The sequence below is a fragment of the Saccostrea cucullata genome, unplaced genomic scaffold, assembly GCF_032062105.1.
Source record: "Saccostrea cucullata isolate Sc308-1 unplaced genomic scaffold, CSIRO_AGI_Scuc_v1 ctg2810, whole genome shotgun sequence".
Classification (NCBI taxonomy): Eukaryota; Metazoa; Mollusca; class Bivalvia; order Ostreida; family Ostreidae; genus Saccostrea; species Saccostrea cuccullata.
In genome coordinates, this window is record NW_026935324.1 from 31,651 (window position 1) to 52,797 (window position 21,147).

Here is a 21,147-nt window from a genome sequence, read left to right on the forward strand (position 1 = left end):
CGGAGTCCTTGAACAGTGAAGGATATTTTTCGTGCCAGCACCTACTGTTATACGGGACCTAGTTTTACACAGTCTCAAAGTAACATATTGGGATTCGGACCCGCGACGTAAGGATCAATTCCTGACTCTAGAACAGACGCTCTAACCACTGTGCCACGCGGTCGACGCGTTGTTCTTAATTTCAATAGGGTGAATTCACCATGCTTCGGACAACTTTAGACAATAAACTCTCTTTCAACTTAATAGTTCCGTGTTTTTAGCCGGGCTTATTGCTCAAAGAGCAATAGCCGGCTTATGGGATCCTGTTCAACTTCCTGTTCAAGGCAGGATGTTGACCCAATAGTCGCCAAATTAAACTGACGTTCTGAAATATAGTGTATCTACTTGTAATCGCTGTTGAAACAATTTATACTCATAATCTGATTAGTTAAATGTGAATATAAACTGTACTGTAATTATTATTGTGCAGTTATCAAAAATACATTTGTTCTTAGTAGAGAACTTTTAACAAATTCCTACGCATAGCCTGGTTCCCTGTCCCTGTTTTGCTTCGTTTACTCTGCGTCACGTCTGCGTCACTGCCTCGGCAATGGTGAGACAGGGTACCAGGCTAAATTTTCCACTCATTCGGCAAACCTAATCAGCCGAGGAGTCCCTAATGATGCAGGTGTTAGGCCTACACAGTGCCCCCTAGACATCGCCAGATTTCGTTTCTGGAGATAAACAAAGAAGACGCCATATTACACAAGGTATTAGGTATACGCGATTGCGGTATGGCGTTCTCCATGGTCAAATTATACAGCTGGTACAACGAAACTTATGCGGAAATCGGAGACTGCCGTACAATCTGACCACGTTTTAAAGTTTGTGAATGACAAAGATGCGCAGTTTATAAGGGGAATTGTGCAAGCCTCCATGCGAGACCGGAGCTACAGGTTACTGTAAGTTCATCCCATTTCTTTGAGATTTTTGGAAGAATTAAAGAAAAGTTTTTTTTTTAAGTCTTTGCCTTGCCAATGACCAAATAAATGGTTGACTACAGTATCTGAAGAAATTTTAAGGAGTTGAATGAATGTCATACAGACCTCTGCCTATGGCTGCTTAATCAAAGCTTTACAGTTTTATGTGAAGAATTATAAATATATAGGAGTATGTAAAGAAATGTTGTAACTGTAAATGGAAGTAACTTTTCTCTATTTTGTTCAATTATAAAGTATGAATTTAGACCCTCCAGCCCCTGTATGGGTTTTAGTTTCCATTTTTTATAGCCATAAAATGACTTGGGAGTTGTAAAAGGGGTTTTTGAAGAAAAGTAGCTTGCATCCCCATCTTCAATAGAACTCCATTTTTCATAATATTTATTTTTTTTATCTCTTGAAGAAAAAAAAATGTGGAGCAAGTTATTGAGTATATTGTTTCTCCAAGGATGAATCCAGGATATGTCTTTGTACTCTCATGTCATCCAGAACTTGTGAATTTTTTCCTCATTTTCCCATTTATTTTCCCATTTATATATATTTTAATTTAAAAAAAATTAAATAAGACACTTTCACCTTGTTATACTATTTTAAAAAGTTGTCCATATAATTTTGAAGCGATATGAGCAAAAATAAATCGATAAAAATAACCTATTGCAGATTTATTAAGAACAGGTGCATGTGGTGGATTTGGTGATCCGCTCCCGTATAAAACAAAAATGGCGTCGTACAGCAGACGCTTCATACTCGTCGTAATTTTCGTTAAATAATGCAAGTAGAAAAATTACCATGGATAATTTCGTTTAGTATCATTGCATGCAGGAGAATATTCATTTGATTTGCACCAAAACATGACTGATTCTGTCAGGAAAATGGAAAGCTAGCCGAAAATTCTATGGCATGTCCTGTCGCACGACTGCTTTTTTGTGCGTTTTCAAAGACTTGATATATCAATGGTGAGTTTATTAATTCTAAACAACTTTTTCTTTCTCCGAGACGATTTGGGGTTTGGAAAAATTGTGTAATTTATGTATTTTGCAAAAAATTTCCAAATAAATACCGTTTGACAGATTTTTAAACGTAAAAACGAAAATCGTCAATAATGGGTACTCGGCAATAATGGATGTACTCGCACGTTATATGTTTTATCCTGCCTATGCAATAAATCCAGAACAAACCTCTTTCCGAATTTCCTTGACTGAAAGTGTCTATGCAATGTCTTAATACATAGTAATAAATTAATTTACAATTCTTTTTTTTTTCTCTCTCCACAATTTTCAAGTTTCCATGTAAACATGCTTTTTACTTTTAAAATTGATAGTATCAGATAATATAAGTAAAATTCTAGGTGGTTATTTTTTTTTTATTTTATTAGATTACTCTTGGTTCTAACTACACAGTTGAACAGAGTACCTGTGAATGTGTACATGGGATGGACAAATGTCACCATAAAGCCAGCATTCTTCTCTATGGGTAATTTATATGCAATTTATGTAATATGTAAATTCACTTGGTCTGTTTTAGGTATGCTTTACCAAATTTAATGTTAAATAGAAATTATATCAAAACATGCACACCAATATATATACCCGGTATATACAAGTGTGCAGTTCACCATGTGACTGTAGGTAGCAGGGTACTATTCGTGCCCTGGAACCTCCAAGTCCACTACCTTGGCATATATAAGCATACTTGTAACTATAAAATCTAACTTTAGGCCCCAAGACTATAATATAACTTAGTAAATTTATGGAACATGTTGATACAGGTACAAAAATGTCAGCAAAACTGATGTACACCAGAGTTGGATTAAGCATCCAGAGTGCGCCACCTCGTCAAACTAAGACGATGGAAGAACTTTTTCCTGCACATGACAGGTTTATAAATTACAGGTATGCATTTATTATGACTGTTTCATGAATGGTGCAAAATATTAAAAAATGACAGTACCCCAAAAGTGAAAATATAAAAAATAGAGAAATAGCATATTTTTTATGGGCAATATACACTTTTTTCAATGGATGGAACTGTATCTCTCTGGTCGTCCATCCTAATTTTTTCAGACCAGCAAGCTACAGATCTGCAGCTAGCATGGTATATGTAAAACCATTCAGTGTTGTATTATGCTCCATTTTTCAACTTTTGTCAAAAATTACTAGGGCAACAAATAGGCCAGTCAATGATAGGGACAGGGAGTTCCTATATCAGAAATTGACAACTGTAGGGAGATTTTCAGGTTAATATATCTGGTGTTTTATTTTAGTGTCACATTGTTTACCAGTTTATTCTATTGTTACTTTTTTGAAAATTTATACTGTGATAGGATAGAATGCATATACACACATGTATATATATATATATATAAATTCACAAAACACCTAACTATTTCATTACACCCGGACTTTGGACTTCAGATATTTAATGGCTTATTTGACATTGGACTGAAATTCTGACAAGATGTGCAGTCTTTCCATTCTTTTTGCTTTTTTTGTCTTTTACATGTTTAGTTTTGTTCTTGTCTCTTTTGTTTTTGTGTTGACTTTGTTTTAAACTTTTAATTATACATTTATACTATCAATTTCAATTCAGTGTGAAGTTTTGCATCAAGTCACAATCTTTTTTGACAGATGCATTCAGCGTAAACAATTCATGTGATTGATAAACTCATATTATCAACCTTGACACAGAAATAGTTTGTTGTACAAGCAAACAATCAGGGATTAGAAGAAAGTTCCAGTCGTAAAGCTTGCGGTTAGGAGGCGTATACTATTTATCTTGAACGCATCTGTCAAACTAGAAGATCGTGACGTAATATAAAACTTCAACTCAACTGCAACCTTTAGTAAAATGTTTAAATATTATTCACCCTATTTCTCATACATACTTAAAGGAAGTTATTTGTACATTCTTTTCACATGTATACATATTGAAATCCAAAATTTATTTGAAGTAGTAAATAGAATAAGTTTGAAAAAATATTTAACATATATACCAGTATTAAGAATTGGTGATGTAACTGCAATACAGGTTTATTGAGTATTTGTTGTCTTTTTCACTGAGGGTTTAATTTTTTTGTTTAATTAAATCAACAGCAATGCATTGGATACTATCCCCCGAGCCGCCTGTGCCCACACTTGCAGTGCCTCTAGTTGAAGACCTCATCTCTAGCCAGGAATTTATTTCTGCAGAGAATCCAATCGCTTGGATGAAGCAAAAATTAATGATAAATGAGCAAGAAATCCAACAGGTAAAGACAAATGAGTTGCATAATGAATAGAATGTATTCTGTTTCATTATGAATGTTGTTTAAGTTTTAAGATTTTTGTCATGTTTTAGATTGCCTGTCTTACCACTGGTCAAAAGGAAAATTGCATGTGGTCATCTGTTAGGAAGAATAGATCAACAGCTTCAAACTTTGGTTGTGTTTTGGCAGCGATCAAGAGAAATAGGTATACTGGTAGTTTACATGCCTTTATATGTATATGTAATTATAAATGATACTTGTAAAAGCAGTTAATTATAAAATCAAAAATATTGAAAGTTTGCTCCTTATATAACAGATATCCTGTCTCCTTATACAAAAGATTATGCTCAGCTTATGATCTGTCAAAGAAGGATGCCATTATTTGGGGGACGTGCAATGAAAAAGTCGCAATTGAAAAGTATAGAACTTTTGGGGATGCAGTTGTAGAGCCAACAGGTTGGTACATTTCTTTCCTAAGCAAAATTTCAATTTCTTTAAAGCAAATAAAAATTGATGATAAATAAAAATTTTTCTTGAGCTAATTTATTTAAAATTCAGTTATTAAACTGAAGTTGAAGATAATGAATATAAATATACTGTTTGTATATTCTATTTATAACAAGTCATCAATGCATAAGAAAATCAGAGTGTTGCATATTAATGCTATTTTGAAACTTTATAATACTGTTCATATTAGGTATCTGGCTACACTGTAATGGGGTTCTTGGGTCAAGCCCCGATGGACTCATTCGTTGTCCTGCTGCATTCGGATTCAGCTATCAGAATCCAGGACTCGCTGACATATTAGAGATGTCAAACGTTAAGCCAGAAATACTGGAGGTGAAATGCCCCTTTTCAGCAAAGAATATGACAATTCCAGAAGCTATTGAAAAAGTACACGATGTCTGCCTAGGTAATACCGGTAATAGTGTGTATGTATTTGTTTGAATACGTTTCATGTACTGAGATATTACTTTAAATAATTCCAATATATTAGTTTGGATAAATTTAAGTACAATTTAGCAATTGTTAAAAAAGTTTTTTCCTTCTGTTGTAATGTTAGTCCTCAAGGCAGATGATTTGCCTTCTCACTTTATTGTACAGTAAGGAACAAAATACTTATACATGTAAATATTTATTAGTTAAATAGTTTTGTCTTATATTAATGATTGAGGCACCAATGAAAATTCTTATTCTTTAAAAATCTTCAACATATATATTTTTTTCATATAGAGGTTCAGGATTTTAATGGAGTCAAGTCCTTCAAGCTATGAGAGAACCACCAATACTATGATCAAGTGCAAGGACAGCTTCATATAATTGGGAAATCCTTGTGTGATTTTATGGTCTGGACACCAAAAGACTGTGCGATTGTGAGAATTAACAAAGACATCAATTGGGAGATCAACATATCTGTTTTGACAGACTTTTATTTCTGTAAATTTCTCCCGTATTTACAACAGCTATAAGATATAACATTAAACATGGTGAAAACATTTTAATTTTAATATCTTAGTTATCTACACTTGCAAAATTCTGAGCAATTTCCTGCATAAGGGGATCCTGAAAATTGACTAAAACACAGCATAATTGAAAGACTTTTGTAGAAATATATCTAAATTGCTGCGGAACATGCCTTGAAATTTCATAATTCTTAATACGCTCATTTGCTCTTTCAACATGTATGCGTGACTTAGCAATTCTTTGACATAGTTGGACCTCACTGGAAAGGGAGGAATATTTAGATGTACTCCTTGGGGGCAGCAACTTGTGAATAGTGAACCCTTTGTCTGCTAAGATCATATCACCTGGAGATAACTGTTCTAAGACTTTACAATGTTCTACAATTGCAACATCAGATTTGCTGCCAGGGTGCAATTTAGTAATAAATACCAAAGCACCATTAGGTGCAACACCTGTAACACTTTTAACAGTGTGAGAATTTTTGTATCCGCTGTATGTGCTGGCCTGCAATCTCATATCATTCCCTGGAACATCCTGGGTGATATCTGTTGCATCAAGTACTATTCTACATGAACTAAAATCCCAAAAACTTGTAGGCATAGACCCTTGCACATTCGTCATGAAATTTTGTGGATGTAATGATTAGGTTCTTTAATTGTGCCCATTGGATTTAAAAATTCGAAGCTTTTATTAGTTTCCATGGAAAGGGGGGAAAAGTCAAAATTCTTGAACTTCGATTTTTAAATCAAAGTACTGAAAGTACAGATAGGTTTGATGGTTGTCCAAGTTTGAGTTCTAGAAAAATGTCCATCCAATTGAGCTAAAACCTTTTTAAGGCTAATAGGCATGTTGTGTAGATGTATGGAACAAAGGTCATTTTGTGTGCATACGCATTTACGTGCGGATGCGTGCAACATTAAATGACGTATACTGAATATTGCTTTAACTTTTACACTTTTTTGATGAAATGCTCATTTCATAAGGATATTATATAAGGATATATTAATAGTGTAGATAATATGACATTGTCAGATTAGCACGAAATGATGTGCATGCACGTGCACTTTGCTCTGATTGGCTGAAACAAAAATTTTAATATCTATTTCTTTTTTGATGAAATACATTGAAATTTTAAATAAGTCATGCATTACTACAATATGATATATAACAATAATCATGAAAACATGTGCATGCATGTGCACTGCAATCTGATTGCCTAAAACTTTAAATGGCTATAACTTTAAATGGCTATAACTACTCTAGTTTTGAACCAAACAGGATGGGATTTATAACTTGCATATGCATGCACATGCGCTTAGCTCCGATTTTAAAATCAAAGTACCGAAAGGACTGATACGAGTTGATGGTTGTCCAAGCTTAGCAAATGGGCATAGTATTACTGATGACAAAATGAAAATTCTCGGGAAACATACGCTATTGCTTGCAATAGCAGACTCTCTAGTCATTATGTCGTCCCGAACGAAGTTGGGGACGACATATTGCGATTGTATGCATGTTTAAATACATCCTCAGTCTATCAGTAATATGATCATTTTTCTGCTAACTGTTGTTGTTGAAACGCAGGTAACAAAATTCGATGATAATCAGCATGCACAAAATTTTGCTGGCTAACTGTGACCTCTTAGCTTCGGACGTAGGAAATATTGATCCTAAGTAGTGCCTGACGCCATGGCATAAGGCAAGAAAAAAAATGCTCAATAACAATAAAGAACAAGTATATAAAGCTCAAAAATAAAAAGATAAAATCACCCTTATACTTCATCAAAGTCAAACCTATTGTTCTTATATAAAATTTAACGATGCTTTTTCATTCGCTGCATCTAATAATTCCTTATATCATTCATACTTTAACTGAAACCTGTTCTTTTCACCTGTGTGCTGTTCTTAAGCCCGGCTTTCAGTACTTTCAGTACTTTGATTTCTGTCTTGAAGCTGAAGATTTAAATTTGTTAATGATACCTATTATTATTACCATGTTTTGAAAAAAAAAATACACCGAAAATGGCTTTGAAGTTACGTCATATTTTACATCATCAAAGGGGAATAACCAGAAATATATGATTTTGCAATTTTTAGAGTTATCGGTCTTTGAATTCAACTGCAATGGAACATATCAGACTTTGGTGAATTTTGTCAAAGATTGGTAATTTTACATAAATATTTTTAAAAATTCACTTTTATGTTCGTATAATTCTTTTCAGAGCTGGTTTTTACTAGTATGTTCATTTCTCCGTACATCGGACACAAATTAACCATATGTATCGGACATTTTCCGATGCAAAGGTAAGCACTACCATTTTCATACAAAACCCAACTGACAGCTGTTTTTGGCGGAAATAGAAAATAAAAACTCTTTATTTTCAATCAAAATACAATTTATTGATACATGACGTCTAGAATCTGACTCAATTTATTTCTACCAACCAGGGTATGATAACCCATGAGAAAAAGGCGCGAATTACTGCATTACAAGCATTTTAAAGCAATTTTAAGGCAGAGAGGTATCTTGAGTCGTTCTACATTTGTGCAACTATATCGTCAATTAAATTTAAGATAAGGGTTACTTCTTGGATAAAAGATAAAAATATATCCATATCAAGGACTTTAAAGCATTGGGATAAATGTATGTTTTTCCGGTCCAAATACCGTCTGTCCGATGCATGGTAAATAGTATCCGATCCGATTAAAAACTCGATTTTTAGCTCTACTGGTCAGAGACCAGAAGAGCTTATGCGATAGTAAGGTGTCCGTCGTCCGTCCATCTGTCTGTCCGTCTGTCTGTAAACAATTTTTCAAAACGCTACTCCTACAGTTTTGGTCTGATTTTAATATAACTTGGCACACAAGTAGACTACACCAAGATACATTAAAAAATGCATCAATTTTTGATTTCGATGAACGGTGTTGCCATGGTTACTAAAAATAGAACTTTCTGTGAAATTCCTTTAAAATGCTACTCCTCCTACAGTTTTGATATGATTTCAATATAACTTTGCACACAAGTAGACTACACTAGGATACATTAAATAGTGCATCGGTTTTTGATTTCGATGAAAAGTGTTGCCATGGTTACTAGAAATAGAATTTTCTGTGAAATTTGTTTAGAATGTTACTGTTCCTATAGTTTTGATCTGATTTCAATATAACTTCGCACACAAGTAGACTACACTAAGATACATAAAATAGTGCATCGGTTTCTGATTTCGATGAACAGTGTTGCCATGGTTACTAAAAATAGAATTTTCTGTGAAATTCCTTTAAAACGCTACTCCTTCTACAGTTTTGGTCTGATTTCAATATTACTTGGCACACAAGTAGACTACAATAAGATACACAAAGTAGTACATCGGTTTTTGATTTGATGAACATTGTTACTAAAAATAGAAATGTCTGTGAAATTCCCTTTAAAATGCTACTCCTTAAACAGTTTTGGTCTGATGGCAATAGCTTCTTTTCTCATCCTTTGTTATAAGTACAAACCAGTAGAGCTACAGTCTCGACAGAGACTTCTGGTTGAGGATATGCTCTAAATAAAGGGCATAGATCTATATTTTTGTCCAAAATTTAAATTTTAATCACATACTAGATGTTAAGCTCAATTTGGAGTTCATTTGAGTCAGAATTGCGCAAATGGATGAGAGGGTTGTTCATACTCTTGTTCGTAGACAACTGCCCCGAGTTTGATGGAGCCGTTTCGTTGTTTCAAATACTGACACGTCTGTTATAAAATTCCACAGTCAATATACATATGCAAAACCTCAAGTCCGATGATGACGCCAAGATACAGTGGTCTCGCCAAACTCCGAATGTTATTATTTATTCGGTACCTAGCCAAATTCCGATGGTCATGCGAAAGTCCCAAGGCCCGTTTCCTATGAAACACACTGCACTCTAAAGTGCAATCGAATGACACGGAGGTCCGTGTTTCCTCTGCTCATATTTTGTATTGTTTTTTTTACATTGCATACTGTTCGTTATCTGCATATCCTTCTCACCACAGCCCGATCTTGTGGAGAAACAATCAACGTTTATGACAAATAATCCCACTTCTATCTTTGACGTCGCCCGCTTAGCGCATTGGTTAGAGCGTCTGCTCTAGAGTCGCAGAATAAGAAGTTGATCCTTACGTCGCGGGTTCGAATCCCACTGTGCGACGTGGACACTGGTTCTTCGGATGATACCGCATAAACCGAGGTACCGTGTCGCAGTAGGTGCTGGCAAGAAAAAGATCCGTCCCTGCTCAATGGCCCTAAGTGTCGATTGCAGGACAAAAATTTGCATCTCTCTACCGGCAATTAAGTGGTGGCACGTCTCCATATGAGCACAGGAGTTCATGTACCTATCAATTTTACCCAAATTTTCAGTAAATTAAAAAGAACTGTAATTTTATATGACTTAGTACTTAACTTTGTTGTGCATGGGGGTTGAATCCAGATTATTGTTATGTTATAGTCGTTAGTCACCATATAATATGAAGGGGGTGGGGGTGGGGTGGACATTGGAATATTGCATAATACTTACAGGCTTGTGGAGTAATTTAAAGTAGTGTAAAGTATTATCCAGTTGTAAATTTATTAGAAATGTTTTATTGTTCATATATTTTATTATCTTATAGTTTACTGAAATTATTGATACACATTGCACTTCGACATTGTTATGGAAAGAAATGCTCTTTTTGTGTTACTAGACGATCTAGTGAGATATTTTTGAACAGACAGTAAGGGACAGTGATACTAAGATGTTATATGTCAGTTTTTCATCATTATCCATATGACGACTGCAATTGACTTACTTTTTTCAGCATTATCACATGTATTGTAAATTCGGCGCCTGCCATCTTTCTTACGAAAAAAAAAATAGTCACGTGGCAGGAGCATTGTCGTTTTACAATTTATAAGGCCAAAATGCTTAAAGGATAAACTGGAATAATTTCGACCACTTTTTGCTCAGAGGTGCTTGAGGACAGACACCCCCTCTCCCCCATTATAGACCCCCGGGCCTTTTTCATTTTTTTTTTTACATAAATTTTCCTTTAGTAACATATTTGTGATGTAATCCATACCATTACACCGAAAAATCACAAAAAAAACAGTTTATAAAAATTCGTAACCCACTCTATAAATAACAAGGTTGCCAACTTCGTCTGTCATCCAGCACTACCTAGGATTTTTAGGTCACCTGAGTAATCTCAGGTGACCTATTGCTATCCGTTGTTGTCCGTCATCGTGCGTCGTTCGTCGTGCGTTAACATTTGAACATTTTCTGCTTCTTCTCTGAAACCGATTATCCAATTTCAACCAATTTTCGCACAAAGCATCTATGGGTGAAGGGGAACATAAATTGTGAATTTCATGGTCCCTGCCCCCCTGGGGCCTGAGGGATCGGGCCAAAACCACTAAAATTAGTGCAATCTTTAAAAATCTTCTTCTATGCTCCTAGACATCAAGCAGTCAAACTGTTGGCATGATTGTAATCAACATTGAGTCCTCTACCAAAATTATGAAATTCATGGCCCCAGGGTCAGGGGTGCTAGTGCTAGGGCGGGGCTAAATAGACTGTTTAGTGAAAATGCTTTGTTACTTTGAAAATCTTCTTCTCTGCTCCTGGGCATTAAAAAAGCTAACCAAGTACATATTTATGTTAAATAAGATTGCCTCTTCCAAAATTGTGAATTTCATGGCCCCAGGGTCAGGGGTTCTGGTGTTAGAGCGGGGCTCTATTGATTATATAGTGAAAATGCATAAATTCTTTAAAATCTTCTCCTCTGCACTTGGATATCTAACCAAAGAACTATGTACATAGTTATGATAAGGAAGGATGCTTCTTAATTTCTGAATTTCATGGCCCCAGGGTCAGGGGTTCTGGTGTTAGGGCGGGGCTCTATTGGTTATGTGGTGAAAATGCATTTAATTCTTTGAAAATCTTCTTCTCTGCTTCTGGGTATTAAACAAACTAAGTACATAGTTATGATGATCGAGAATGCCTCTTCTAAAATTTTGAATTTCATAGCCCATGGGTCAGGGGTTCTGGTGTTAGGGCGGGGCTCTTTAATTGTTTATATAGTGAAAATACATTAATTCTTTAAAAAATCTTCTTCTCTTCTCCTGGGTATGAAATAGACTAACCAAGTACATGGTTATATTGAATAGGTCTGCCTCTTCCAAAATTATGAATTTCATGGCCCCAGGGTCAGGGGTTCTGGTGTTAGGGCGGGGCTCTGTTGATTATATAGTATAAAAGCATAAATTCTTTTAAAATCTTCTCCTATGCTCCTGGGTATAAAACCAATGAACTATGTACATAGTTATGATGAGGAAGGATGTTTCTTCTTAATTTGTGAATTTCATGACCCCTTCGTCAGGGTTTCTGGTGTTAGGGTGGGGCTCTATAATGATTATATTGTGAAAACGCATGAATTCTTTGGAAGTCTTTTCCTTTGCTCCTTGGTATAATGCCAATGATTTAAGTACATATGATGAATTAAGATGCCTCTTCCAAAATGGTTAATTTCAGGGCCCCTGCATTAGGGGTACTGCAGACGCGCCGGGGGGGGGGGGGGGGTACATAGTCTGAAAATAAAGTAATACTTTGAAATCTGCTCTTTGATATTAATCACCCATTTTTGATGAAATGAAATTTATAAAGTTTCCAAAATTTTGAAATATGTGGCCCCAGGGTCAGTGGTTCCTCTGGGTTGGTGTGCACAACTAGTGGTTAGAAAGTGGAAATGCATTTTCTCTCTGTTAATCTGATCTGCTTTTGGTATTAAGTAACCAAAATAAGCATGCTAAGTGTATAGTTATGATAAACAATGGTGCCTCTTTCAAAATTGTGAATTTCAAGGCGTTTGGTTTAAAATAGTCAAACCAAATTCAGTTGTTGGAAAGTTGTTACATGTTACTCAGGTGACCTATAAGGCCCGTGGGCCTCTTGTTTTTTCTAAAGTCCTATAAAACGGTACTTACCACTAAAAACGGTGATATCACGCCGTGCCTTGAATATTTCCTTCACTAAAATTCTGCATGTCACAATAATACAAGTTAATTTATTGGGTCAAATGACATGATTTTCACCGACAAGTTATCCGTTTTTGAACTGCCCATAGCTTAATGAACGGAAGTGAGGAAATCACGCCACATATCACAAGGAAGACAAGAAACATATTGACGCAAGCGTCAAAAATCGGCCGCAAACCAGTTTATTTAACTGTTGAAATTATTTCAGAAACTGAAATTTGTTGGTTTTTTTTTAAATTTCTTTTATATATCTGTTAAAATATCCTCGTGACACGGAAAAAAAATGCATGCGACAATGCCGATTTTCTTCATGCATAATGCATGTACAATATTACATGTATAGGCAATATAAACTGTGCATAGTCCTCTGCGTCTCTGCACTCAGTTTGGTACAACTTAACGAACTCTGGTGAATTTGCTGTTTAATTAGTTTTTACATAAAACGTACAAAACTAAAGTTTAAACTTAGCTATAGTTTTACCTTAAGAAAAACGCAACAAATATATAATATGTGGGGCTCCTCGCTCTCTCTTAGAGGATGTTAACCACCCTCCCCAACTCCTTCTAGATCCACCACTACATTTCTTCTCTTTCAATCTCTTTGTTTTGGTGTTGAGATGTGGAGGGAAAATGTTTGGCACATTGTAAAACGCGCTCTATCCTAATCTCCTGGACTAACATGTCGTAATATTCTTTGCTTTTAAGAAATCAATATTTCATCATATTTTTTGAGAAACATTCATAGGAAATGTTTAAATATACACTTCATTTCAAACATATACAGCAGATCCTGTTTTAAAAAGAGAAAGTAAAATTGTTGATTTACAACGCGGTCTTTGTTTTAGACTATGCCTAACACTCCTACTAATTTTCTCCGCACTTCAGTTATATCAGAGTTTATCAATCAGGATTGGATGAAATATATATTCACCCCAGTATTTATAAAATTTAATTTTACGATTATTGTGCTTTTTCCTAAACATTTAGACAATCTTTGTTTTATATTGATTCGCCGGCGATATGAATGTTGAATATTTTTATTTAAATTGTTAACTCCGCAGAAACGCACAGCGACTTAAAACTTTCATATCATATAACCGACCGCCTCCTGGCGGCCGGTAATAATTCTGCTGCTAATTTGAGAAGTTCCGAATGTACATAGAAACAACGAAAAGGTAGGAGAATTACGAAATATGGAAACAGAAAGCCCGTAAAAGTAGCTTTGTTAGAGTTCACAATGTTTGACGAAGACCAGGAATTGGCATTCCGTCTTTCCAATGGCCATAACTTGATTATAAGTAGCCAAGCAAGTACAGGAAACACATTCTTGTTAAGAGTATTATAAAAAAAAAATATAGAAAAGAAAAAAGTGTCGCCATCGTGTGTTCCACAGGAATAGCTGCCACTCATTATGGTGACCTGGGGGCTGTTTCTTTACGCAAATGGTCGGGAATAGAGGATTGAAAGCATGTCACAGAGGAACTTATCGACCTTGTTTTGACAGATGAACGTTTTGTGAAAGGTAAAAATAATATTGAAAAAATCACAGAACTTCTTGTGATTGACGAAATATCAATGATTAGAGCCAAAGCATTTGATCAGTTAGAAATGCTGTGTAGAAATATCAGAAACAATGAGAGATATTTTGGGGGAATGCAAGTTACTCTTGCCGTTGACTTTTATCAGTACCCCCTGTCGCTAATGAAATTATTGGTGATCCAGGTAACTATTGTTATAAACTACCATGGTTTAATAACTGCTTCCCAAGTAAAATTAAACATAATACATAGACCACAGGAGTCTAAAGTTTTCACCGTCAAAAAAAAAAAAAAAAAAAAAAAAAAACGGAAAAAAAAAAACAAAACAAAAAAAAATCCGGAAAAAAAATTCCCACCCTTAAAAAAAAAAAACCCCACCAGGATGGCAACATTTTTTTTTGGGGGGGGGGGGGGGGGGCACCTAAACAATTAGATCTGGGCTTGGCCAGAAAAAATCCCCCGACTAATTCAATATCTGGAGCGTTTGTGTTATTTATTCAAGTTGAAAAGCCCCGTGGGGATCCGGGTTAGAATAGGTCCTCAGTACCCCCTTGCTTGTCGTAAAAGGCGACTAAATGGGGCGGTCCTTCGGTTGAGACCGTATAAACCGAGGCCCCTTGTCACAGCAGGTGTGGCATGATAAAAATCCCTCCCTGCTCAAAGGCCGTAAGTGCCGAGCATAGGACTAAATTTGCAGCCCTTCACCGACAATGGTGACGTCTCCATTGTCAGTGAAATATTCTGGAGAGGGACGTTAAACAGTATACAATCAATCAATCAATCAAGTTGAAAAATCCAGTCTGCTCGGCGACTACGGACCGTTTCTGGCCATTTTTCCACTTTGACAGCTCATCCTCGACTCCGTGCCACTAAACCGGAAGTGAACTCCGCATTCAATATTTGACATAATTGAAGAAAAGAAACAAAAATAATTGCATGTAAAAATTCATGTACAGTAATATTATGTTACCATATCTGATCAATTAAAAAAAACAATTTTTGGATACAAAATAATGCCTGAAAAGGTCGCTAAGTCTTCTGTTTGGCTCTTTGTCAACTTGGCTATTTAGTGATTTAAATTTGGCGCCTTGTAAAAACTGAATTATCTGTCCCTGGTACATATCGTCATATAACTAAGGAAAAGAATTTATAACTTTATAAAGTTCTTTTAAATATGTTTAAAATAACTGAATCAAATTACGTTGAACAATTATTTAATCTATTTTATTTGAACAACCTTTTATAGAAGTCAAATATACACTGCAATTTCACTTCCGGTTTAGTGGCATGGAATCCAGGATGAGCTGTCAATGTGGAAAAAGGGCCAGAAACGGCCCGTAGTCGTCAAGCAGATTGGATTTTTAACTTGAATAAATAACACAAACACTACGGATAATGAATTACTCGGGATTTTTTTCTGGCCATGCCCAGGTCTATTTGTTTAGGTGGGTCCCCCCCAAAACACATGGTCATCCTGGTGTTTTATTTTAGTTAAGTGTGGGAATTTTTTTTTTTCGATAAAAACTTCAGACTCCTGTGCATAGACAGAGTGACTCCATTCTTATCAAATGTATAAATGAGCTAGAGATGGACTTTTAAAAATTGCGAAGACACTGACTTTTACAGTTGACGGCTTACTTTTACACCAGGAATATATACGGGGGCTCTTTTGTGAAAAAATATTGATCTTAACATTTAACAAAACGAAAATAATGGGCTATTTCAAAGATCATACTACACTGTACGTTGTCTAGGAAGGAAACGGTAACATTCCTACCCTCAACACCCTCCATTCCAGTCTTGACTAGCTCCTGCCGGGTTTTCCTACCGAAGTTTTCTTCTAAATCTCATTTCTTTAGTTATTGAAAATAAAAGGATATATTAATTTCTCGTGAATAAAGTATCTTAACAAATTTTATTCTACCACAAAATATTTTCTTTTTGTTTGATAAATTATTTCAAAGCCCCGAATACAATAACTTTCACCTCAATGGATGTTTTCTTATCTATTTTCAAGTCCGTACCTCCGTACATGACGCAGGTTTAAATGTTCCAGTAAGCCGTAAAAGTAGAAAAATTTCTTTTGTTAAGAAATTGTAAATATGATGAATTTGAAAGACACTGGCAGGAAATAGTTGAAAAACTTTAAATTTTCTTACCGTTACTTGTTCAATAAAGTGTGTGCCCTCTCATCTTTCTCTCGCTCACTTTCTCGTTTTTTTCCCCCTTTCTCTCCCCCTCTCTCTTTCCACATAAACTTTCACACTAGTTTTTATTCTTTCTTTTTTTTGTTTTTGCTTTATTATAAACCTTTTTGTATATGTATGTATATATACGTCTGTTTCATATTTGTGTAATTCGTGTGAAAGTTAAAATAAATTTCAAAAAAAAAAAAAAAAAAAAAAGCCGTAAAAGTCAAGTGTCTTCGCAAAACTCCGATAGGAGATCCGTCGGATGAAAGTGTAGCTTTCCTGAAGTCTTTAGACCTCTATAATGATTATATTGTGAAAACGCATGAATTCTTTGGAAGTCTTTTCCTTTGCTCCTTGGTATAATGCCAATGATTTAAGTATATATTTATGATGAAGAAAGATGCCTCTTCCAAAATGGTTAATTTCAGGGCCCCTGCATTAGGGGTACTGCAGACGCGCCGGGGGGGGGGGGGGAGGGGTACATAGTCTGAAAATAAAGTAATACTTTGAAATCTGCTCTTTGATATTAATCACCCATTTTTGATGAAATGAAATTTATAAAGTTTCCAAAATTTTGAAATATGTGGCCCCAGGGTCAGTGGTTCCTCTGGGTTGGTGTGCACAACTAGTGGTTAGAAAGTGGAAATGCATTTTCTCTCTGTTAATCTGATCTGCTTTTGGTATTAAGTAACCAAAATAAGCATGCTAAGTGTATAGTTATGATAAACAATGGTGCCTCTTTCAAAATTGTGAATTTCAAGGCGTTTGGTTTAAAATAGTCAAACCAAATTCAGTTGTTGGAAAGTTGTTACATGTTACTCAGGTGACCTATAAGGCCCGTGGGCCTCTTGTTTTTTCTAAAGTCCTATAAAACGGTACTTACCACTAAAAACGGTGATATCACGCCGTGCCTTGAATATTTCCTTCACTAAAATTCTGCATGTCACAATAATACAAGTTAATTTATTGGGTCAAATGACATGATTTTCACCGACAAGTTATCCGTTTTTGAACTGCCCATAGCTTAATGAACGGAAGTGAGGAAATCACGCCACATATCACAAGGAAGACAAGAAACATATTGACGCAAGCGTCAAAAATCGGCCGCAAACCAGTTTATTTAACTGTTGAAATTATTTCAGAAACTGAAATTTGTTGGGTTTTTTTTAAATTTCTTTTATATATCTGTTAAAATATCCTCGTGACACGGAAAAAAAATGCATGCGACAATGCCGATTTTCTTCATGCATAATGCATGTACAATATTACATGTATAGGCAATATAAACTGTGCATAGTCCTCTGCGTCTCTGCACTCAGTTTGGTACAACTTAACGAACTCTGGTGAATTTGCTGTTTAATTAGTTTTTACATAAAACGTACAAAACTAAAGTTTAAACTTAGCTATAGTTTTACCTTAAGAAAAACGCAACAAATATATAATATGTGGGGCTCCTCGCTCTCTCTTAGAGGATGTTAACCACCCTCCCCAACTCCTTCTAGATCCACCACTACATTTCTTCTCTTTCAATCTCTTTGTTTTGGTGTTGAGATGTGGAGGGAAAATGTTTGGCACATTGTAAAACGCGCTCTATCCTAATCTCCTGGACTAACATGTCGTAATATTCTTTGCTTTTAAGAAATCAATATTTCATCATATTTTTTGAGAAACATTCATAGGAAATGTTTAAATATACACTTCATTTCAAACATATACAGCAGATCCTGTTTTAAAAAGAGAAAGTAAAATTGTTGATTTACAACGCGGTCTTTGTTTTAGACTATGCCTAACACTCCTACTAATTTTCTCCGCACTTCAGTTATATCAGAGTTTATCAATCAGGATTGGATGAAATATATATTCACCCCAGTATTTATAAAATTTAATTTTACGATTATTGTGCTTTTTCCTAAACATTTAGACAATCTTTGTTTTATATTGATTCGCCGGCGATATGAATGTTGAATATTTTTATTTAAATTGTTAACTCCGCAGAAACGCACAGCGACTTAAAACTTTCATATCATATAACCGACCGCCTCCTGGCGGCCGGTAATAATTCTGCTGCTAATTTGAGAAGTTCCGAATGTACATAGAAACAACGAAAAGGTAGGAGAATTACGAAATATGGAAACAGAATGCCCGTAAAAGTAGCTTTGTTAGAGTTCACAATGTTTGACGAAGACCAGGAATTGGCATTCCGTCTTTCCAATGGCCATAACTTGATTATAAGTAGCCAAGCAAGTACAGGAAACACATTCTTGTTAAGAGTATTATAAAAAAAAAATATAGAAAAGAAAAAAGTGTCGCCATCGTGTGTTCCACAGGAATAGCTGCCACTCATTATGGTGACCTGGGGGCTGTTTCTTTACGCAAATGGTCGGGAATAGAGGATTGAAAGCATGTCACAGAGGAACTTATCGACCTTGTTTTGACAGATGAACGTTTTGTGAAAGGTAAAAATAATATTGAAAAAATCACAGAACTTCTTGTGATTGACGAAATATCAATGATTAGAGCCAAAGCATTTGATCAGTTAGAAATGCTGTGTAGAAATATCAGAAACAATGAGAGATATTTTGGGGGAATGCAAGTTACTCTTGCCGTTGACTTTTATCAGTACCCCCTGTCGCTAATGAAATTATTGGTGATCCAGGTAACTATTGTTATAAACTACCATGGTTTAATAACTGCTTCCCAAGTAAAATTAAACATAATACATAGACCACAGGAGTCTAAAGTTTTCACCGTCAAAAAAAACAAAAAAAAAAAAAAAAAACGGAAAAAAAAAAACAAAACAAAAAAAAATCCGGAAAAAAAATTCCCACCCTTAACTAAAAAAAACCCCACCAGGATGGCAACATTTTTTTTTGGGGGGGGGGGCACCTAAACAATTAGATCTGGGCTTGGCCAGAAAAAATCCCCCGACTAATTCAATATCTGGAGCGTTTGTGTTATTTATTCAAGTTGAAAAGCCCCGTGGGGATCCGGGTTAGAATAGGTCCTCAGTACCCCCTTGCTTGTCGTAAAAGGCGACTAAATGGGGCGGTCCTTCGGTTGAGACCGTATAAACCGAGGCCCCTTGTCACAGCAGGTGTGGCATGATAAAAATCCCTCCCTGCTCAAAGGCCGTAAGTGCCGAGCATAGGACTAAATTTGCAGCCCTTCACCGACAATGGTGACGTCTCCATTGTCAGTGAAATATTCTGGAGAGGGACGTTAAACAGTATACAATCAATCAATCAATCAAGTTGAAAAATCCAGTCTGCTCGGCGACTACGGACCGTTTCTGGCCATTTTTCCACTTTGACAGCTCATCCTCGACTCCGTGCCACTAAACCGGAAGTGAACTCCGCATTCAATATTTGACATAATTGAAGAAAAGAAACAAAAATAATTGCATGTAAAAATTCATGTACAGTAATATTATGTTACCATATCTGATCAATTAAAAAAAACAATTTTTGGATACAAAATAATGCCTGAAAAGGTCGCTAAGTCTTCTGTTTGGCTCTTTGTCAACTTGGCTATTTAGTGATTTAAATTTGGCGCCTTGTAAAAACTGAATTATCTGTCCCTGGTACATATCGTCATATAACTAAGGAAAAGAATTTATAACTTTATAAAGTTCTTTTAAATATGTTTAAAATAACTGAATCAAATTACGTTGAACAATTATTTAATCTATTTTATTTGAACAACCTTTTATAGAAGTCAAATATACACTGCAATTTCACTTCCGGTTTAGTGGCATGGAATCCAGGATGAGCTGTCAATGTGGAAAAAGGGCCAGAAACGGCCCGTAGTCGTCAAGCAGATTGGATTTTTAACTTGAATAAATAACACAAACACTACGGATAATGAATTACTCGGGATTTTTTTCTGGCCATGCCCAGGTCTATTTGTTTAGGTGGGTCCCCCGCAAAACACATGGTCATCCTGGTGTTTTATTTTAGTTAAGTGTGGGAATTTTTTTTTTTTCGATAAAAACTTCAGACTCCTGTGCATAGACAGAGTGACTCCATTCTTATCAAATGTATAAATGAGCTAGAGATGGACTTTTAAAAATTGCGAAGACACTGACTTTTACAGTTGACGGCTTACTTTTACACCAGGAATATATACGGGGGCTCTTTGTGAAAAAATATTGATCTTAACATTTAACAAAACGAAAATAATGGGCTATTTCAAAGATCATACTACACTGTACGTTGTCTAGGAAGGAAACGGTAACATTCCTACCCTCAACACCCTCCATTCCAGTCTTGACTAGCTCCTGCCGGGTTTTCCTACCGAAGTTTTCTTCTAAATCTCATTTCTTTAGTTATTGAAAATAAAAGGATATATTAATTTCTCGTGAATAAAGTATCTTAACAAATTTTATTCTACCACAAAATATTTTCTTTTTGTTTGATAAATTATTTCAAAGCCCCGAATACAATAACTTTCACCTCAATGGATGTTTTCTTATCTATTTTCAAGTCCGTACCTCCGTACATGACGCAGGTTTAAATGTTCCAGTAAGCCGTAAAAGTAGAAAAATTTCTTTTGTTAAGAAATTGTAAATATGATGAATTTGAAAGACACTGGCAGGAAATAGTTAAAAAACTTTAAAATTTTCTTACTGTTACCTGTTCAATAAAGTGTGTGCCCTCTCATCTTTCTCTCGCTCACTTTCTCGTTCTTTCCCCCTTT

At 35.4% G+C, this 21,147-nt stretch overlaps 1 protein-coding gene across 3 annotated transcripts; it reads left to right on the plus strand.

Moving 5' to 3' along the window:
* Positions 1-577: 577 nt before the first annotated feature.
* LOC134242483 (uncharacterized) lies at positions 578-5,723 on the plus strand. 3 transcript variants are annotated; one of them, XM_062724571.1, is made up of 7 exons: positions 578-941; positions 2,353-2,450; positions 4,070-4,224; positions 4,314-4,426; positions 4,538-4,677; positions 4,919-5,115; positions 5,455-5,723. In XM_062724571.1, exons 1-7 carry the CDS (start codon positions 820-822, stop codon positions 5,539-5,541), a joined length of 912 nt encoding a protein of 303 aa, XP_062580555.1. In that variant the 5' UTR covers positions 578-819; the 3' UTR covers positions 5,542-5,723. The 3 variants fall into 3 exon arrangements, with proteins under 3 accessions (XP_062580555.1, XP_062580557.1, XP_062580556.1); XM_062724573.1 differs by lacking the exon at positions 578-941 and adding an exon at positions 1,670-1,933; XM_062724572.1 differs by lacking the exons at positions 578-941; positions 2,353-2,450 and adding an exon at positions 2,944-3,213.
* Positions 5,724-21,147: the final 15,424 nt, after the last annotated feature.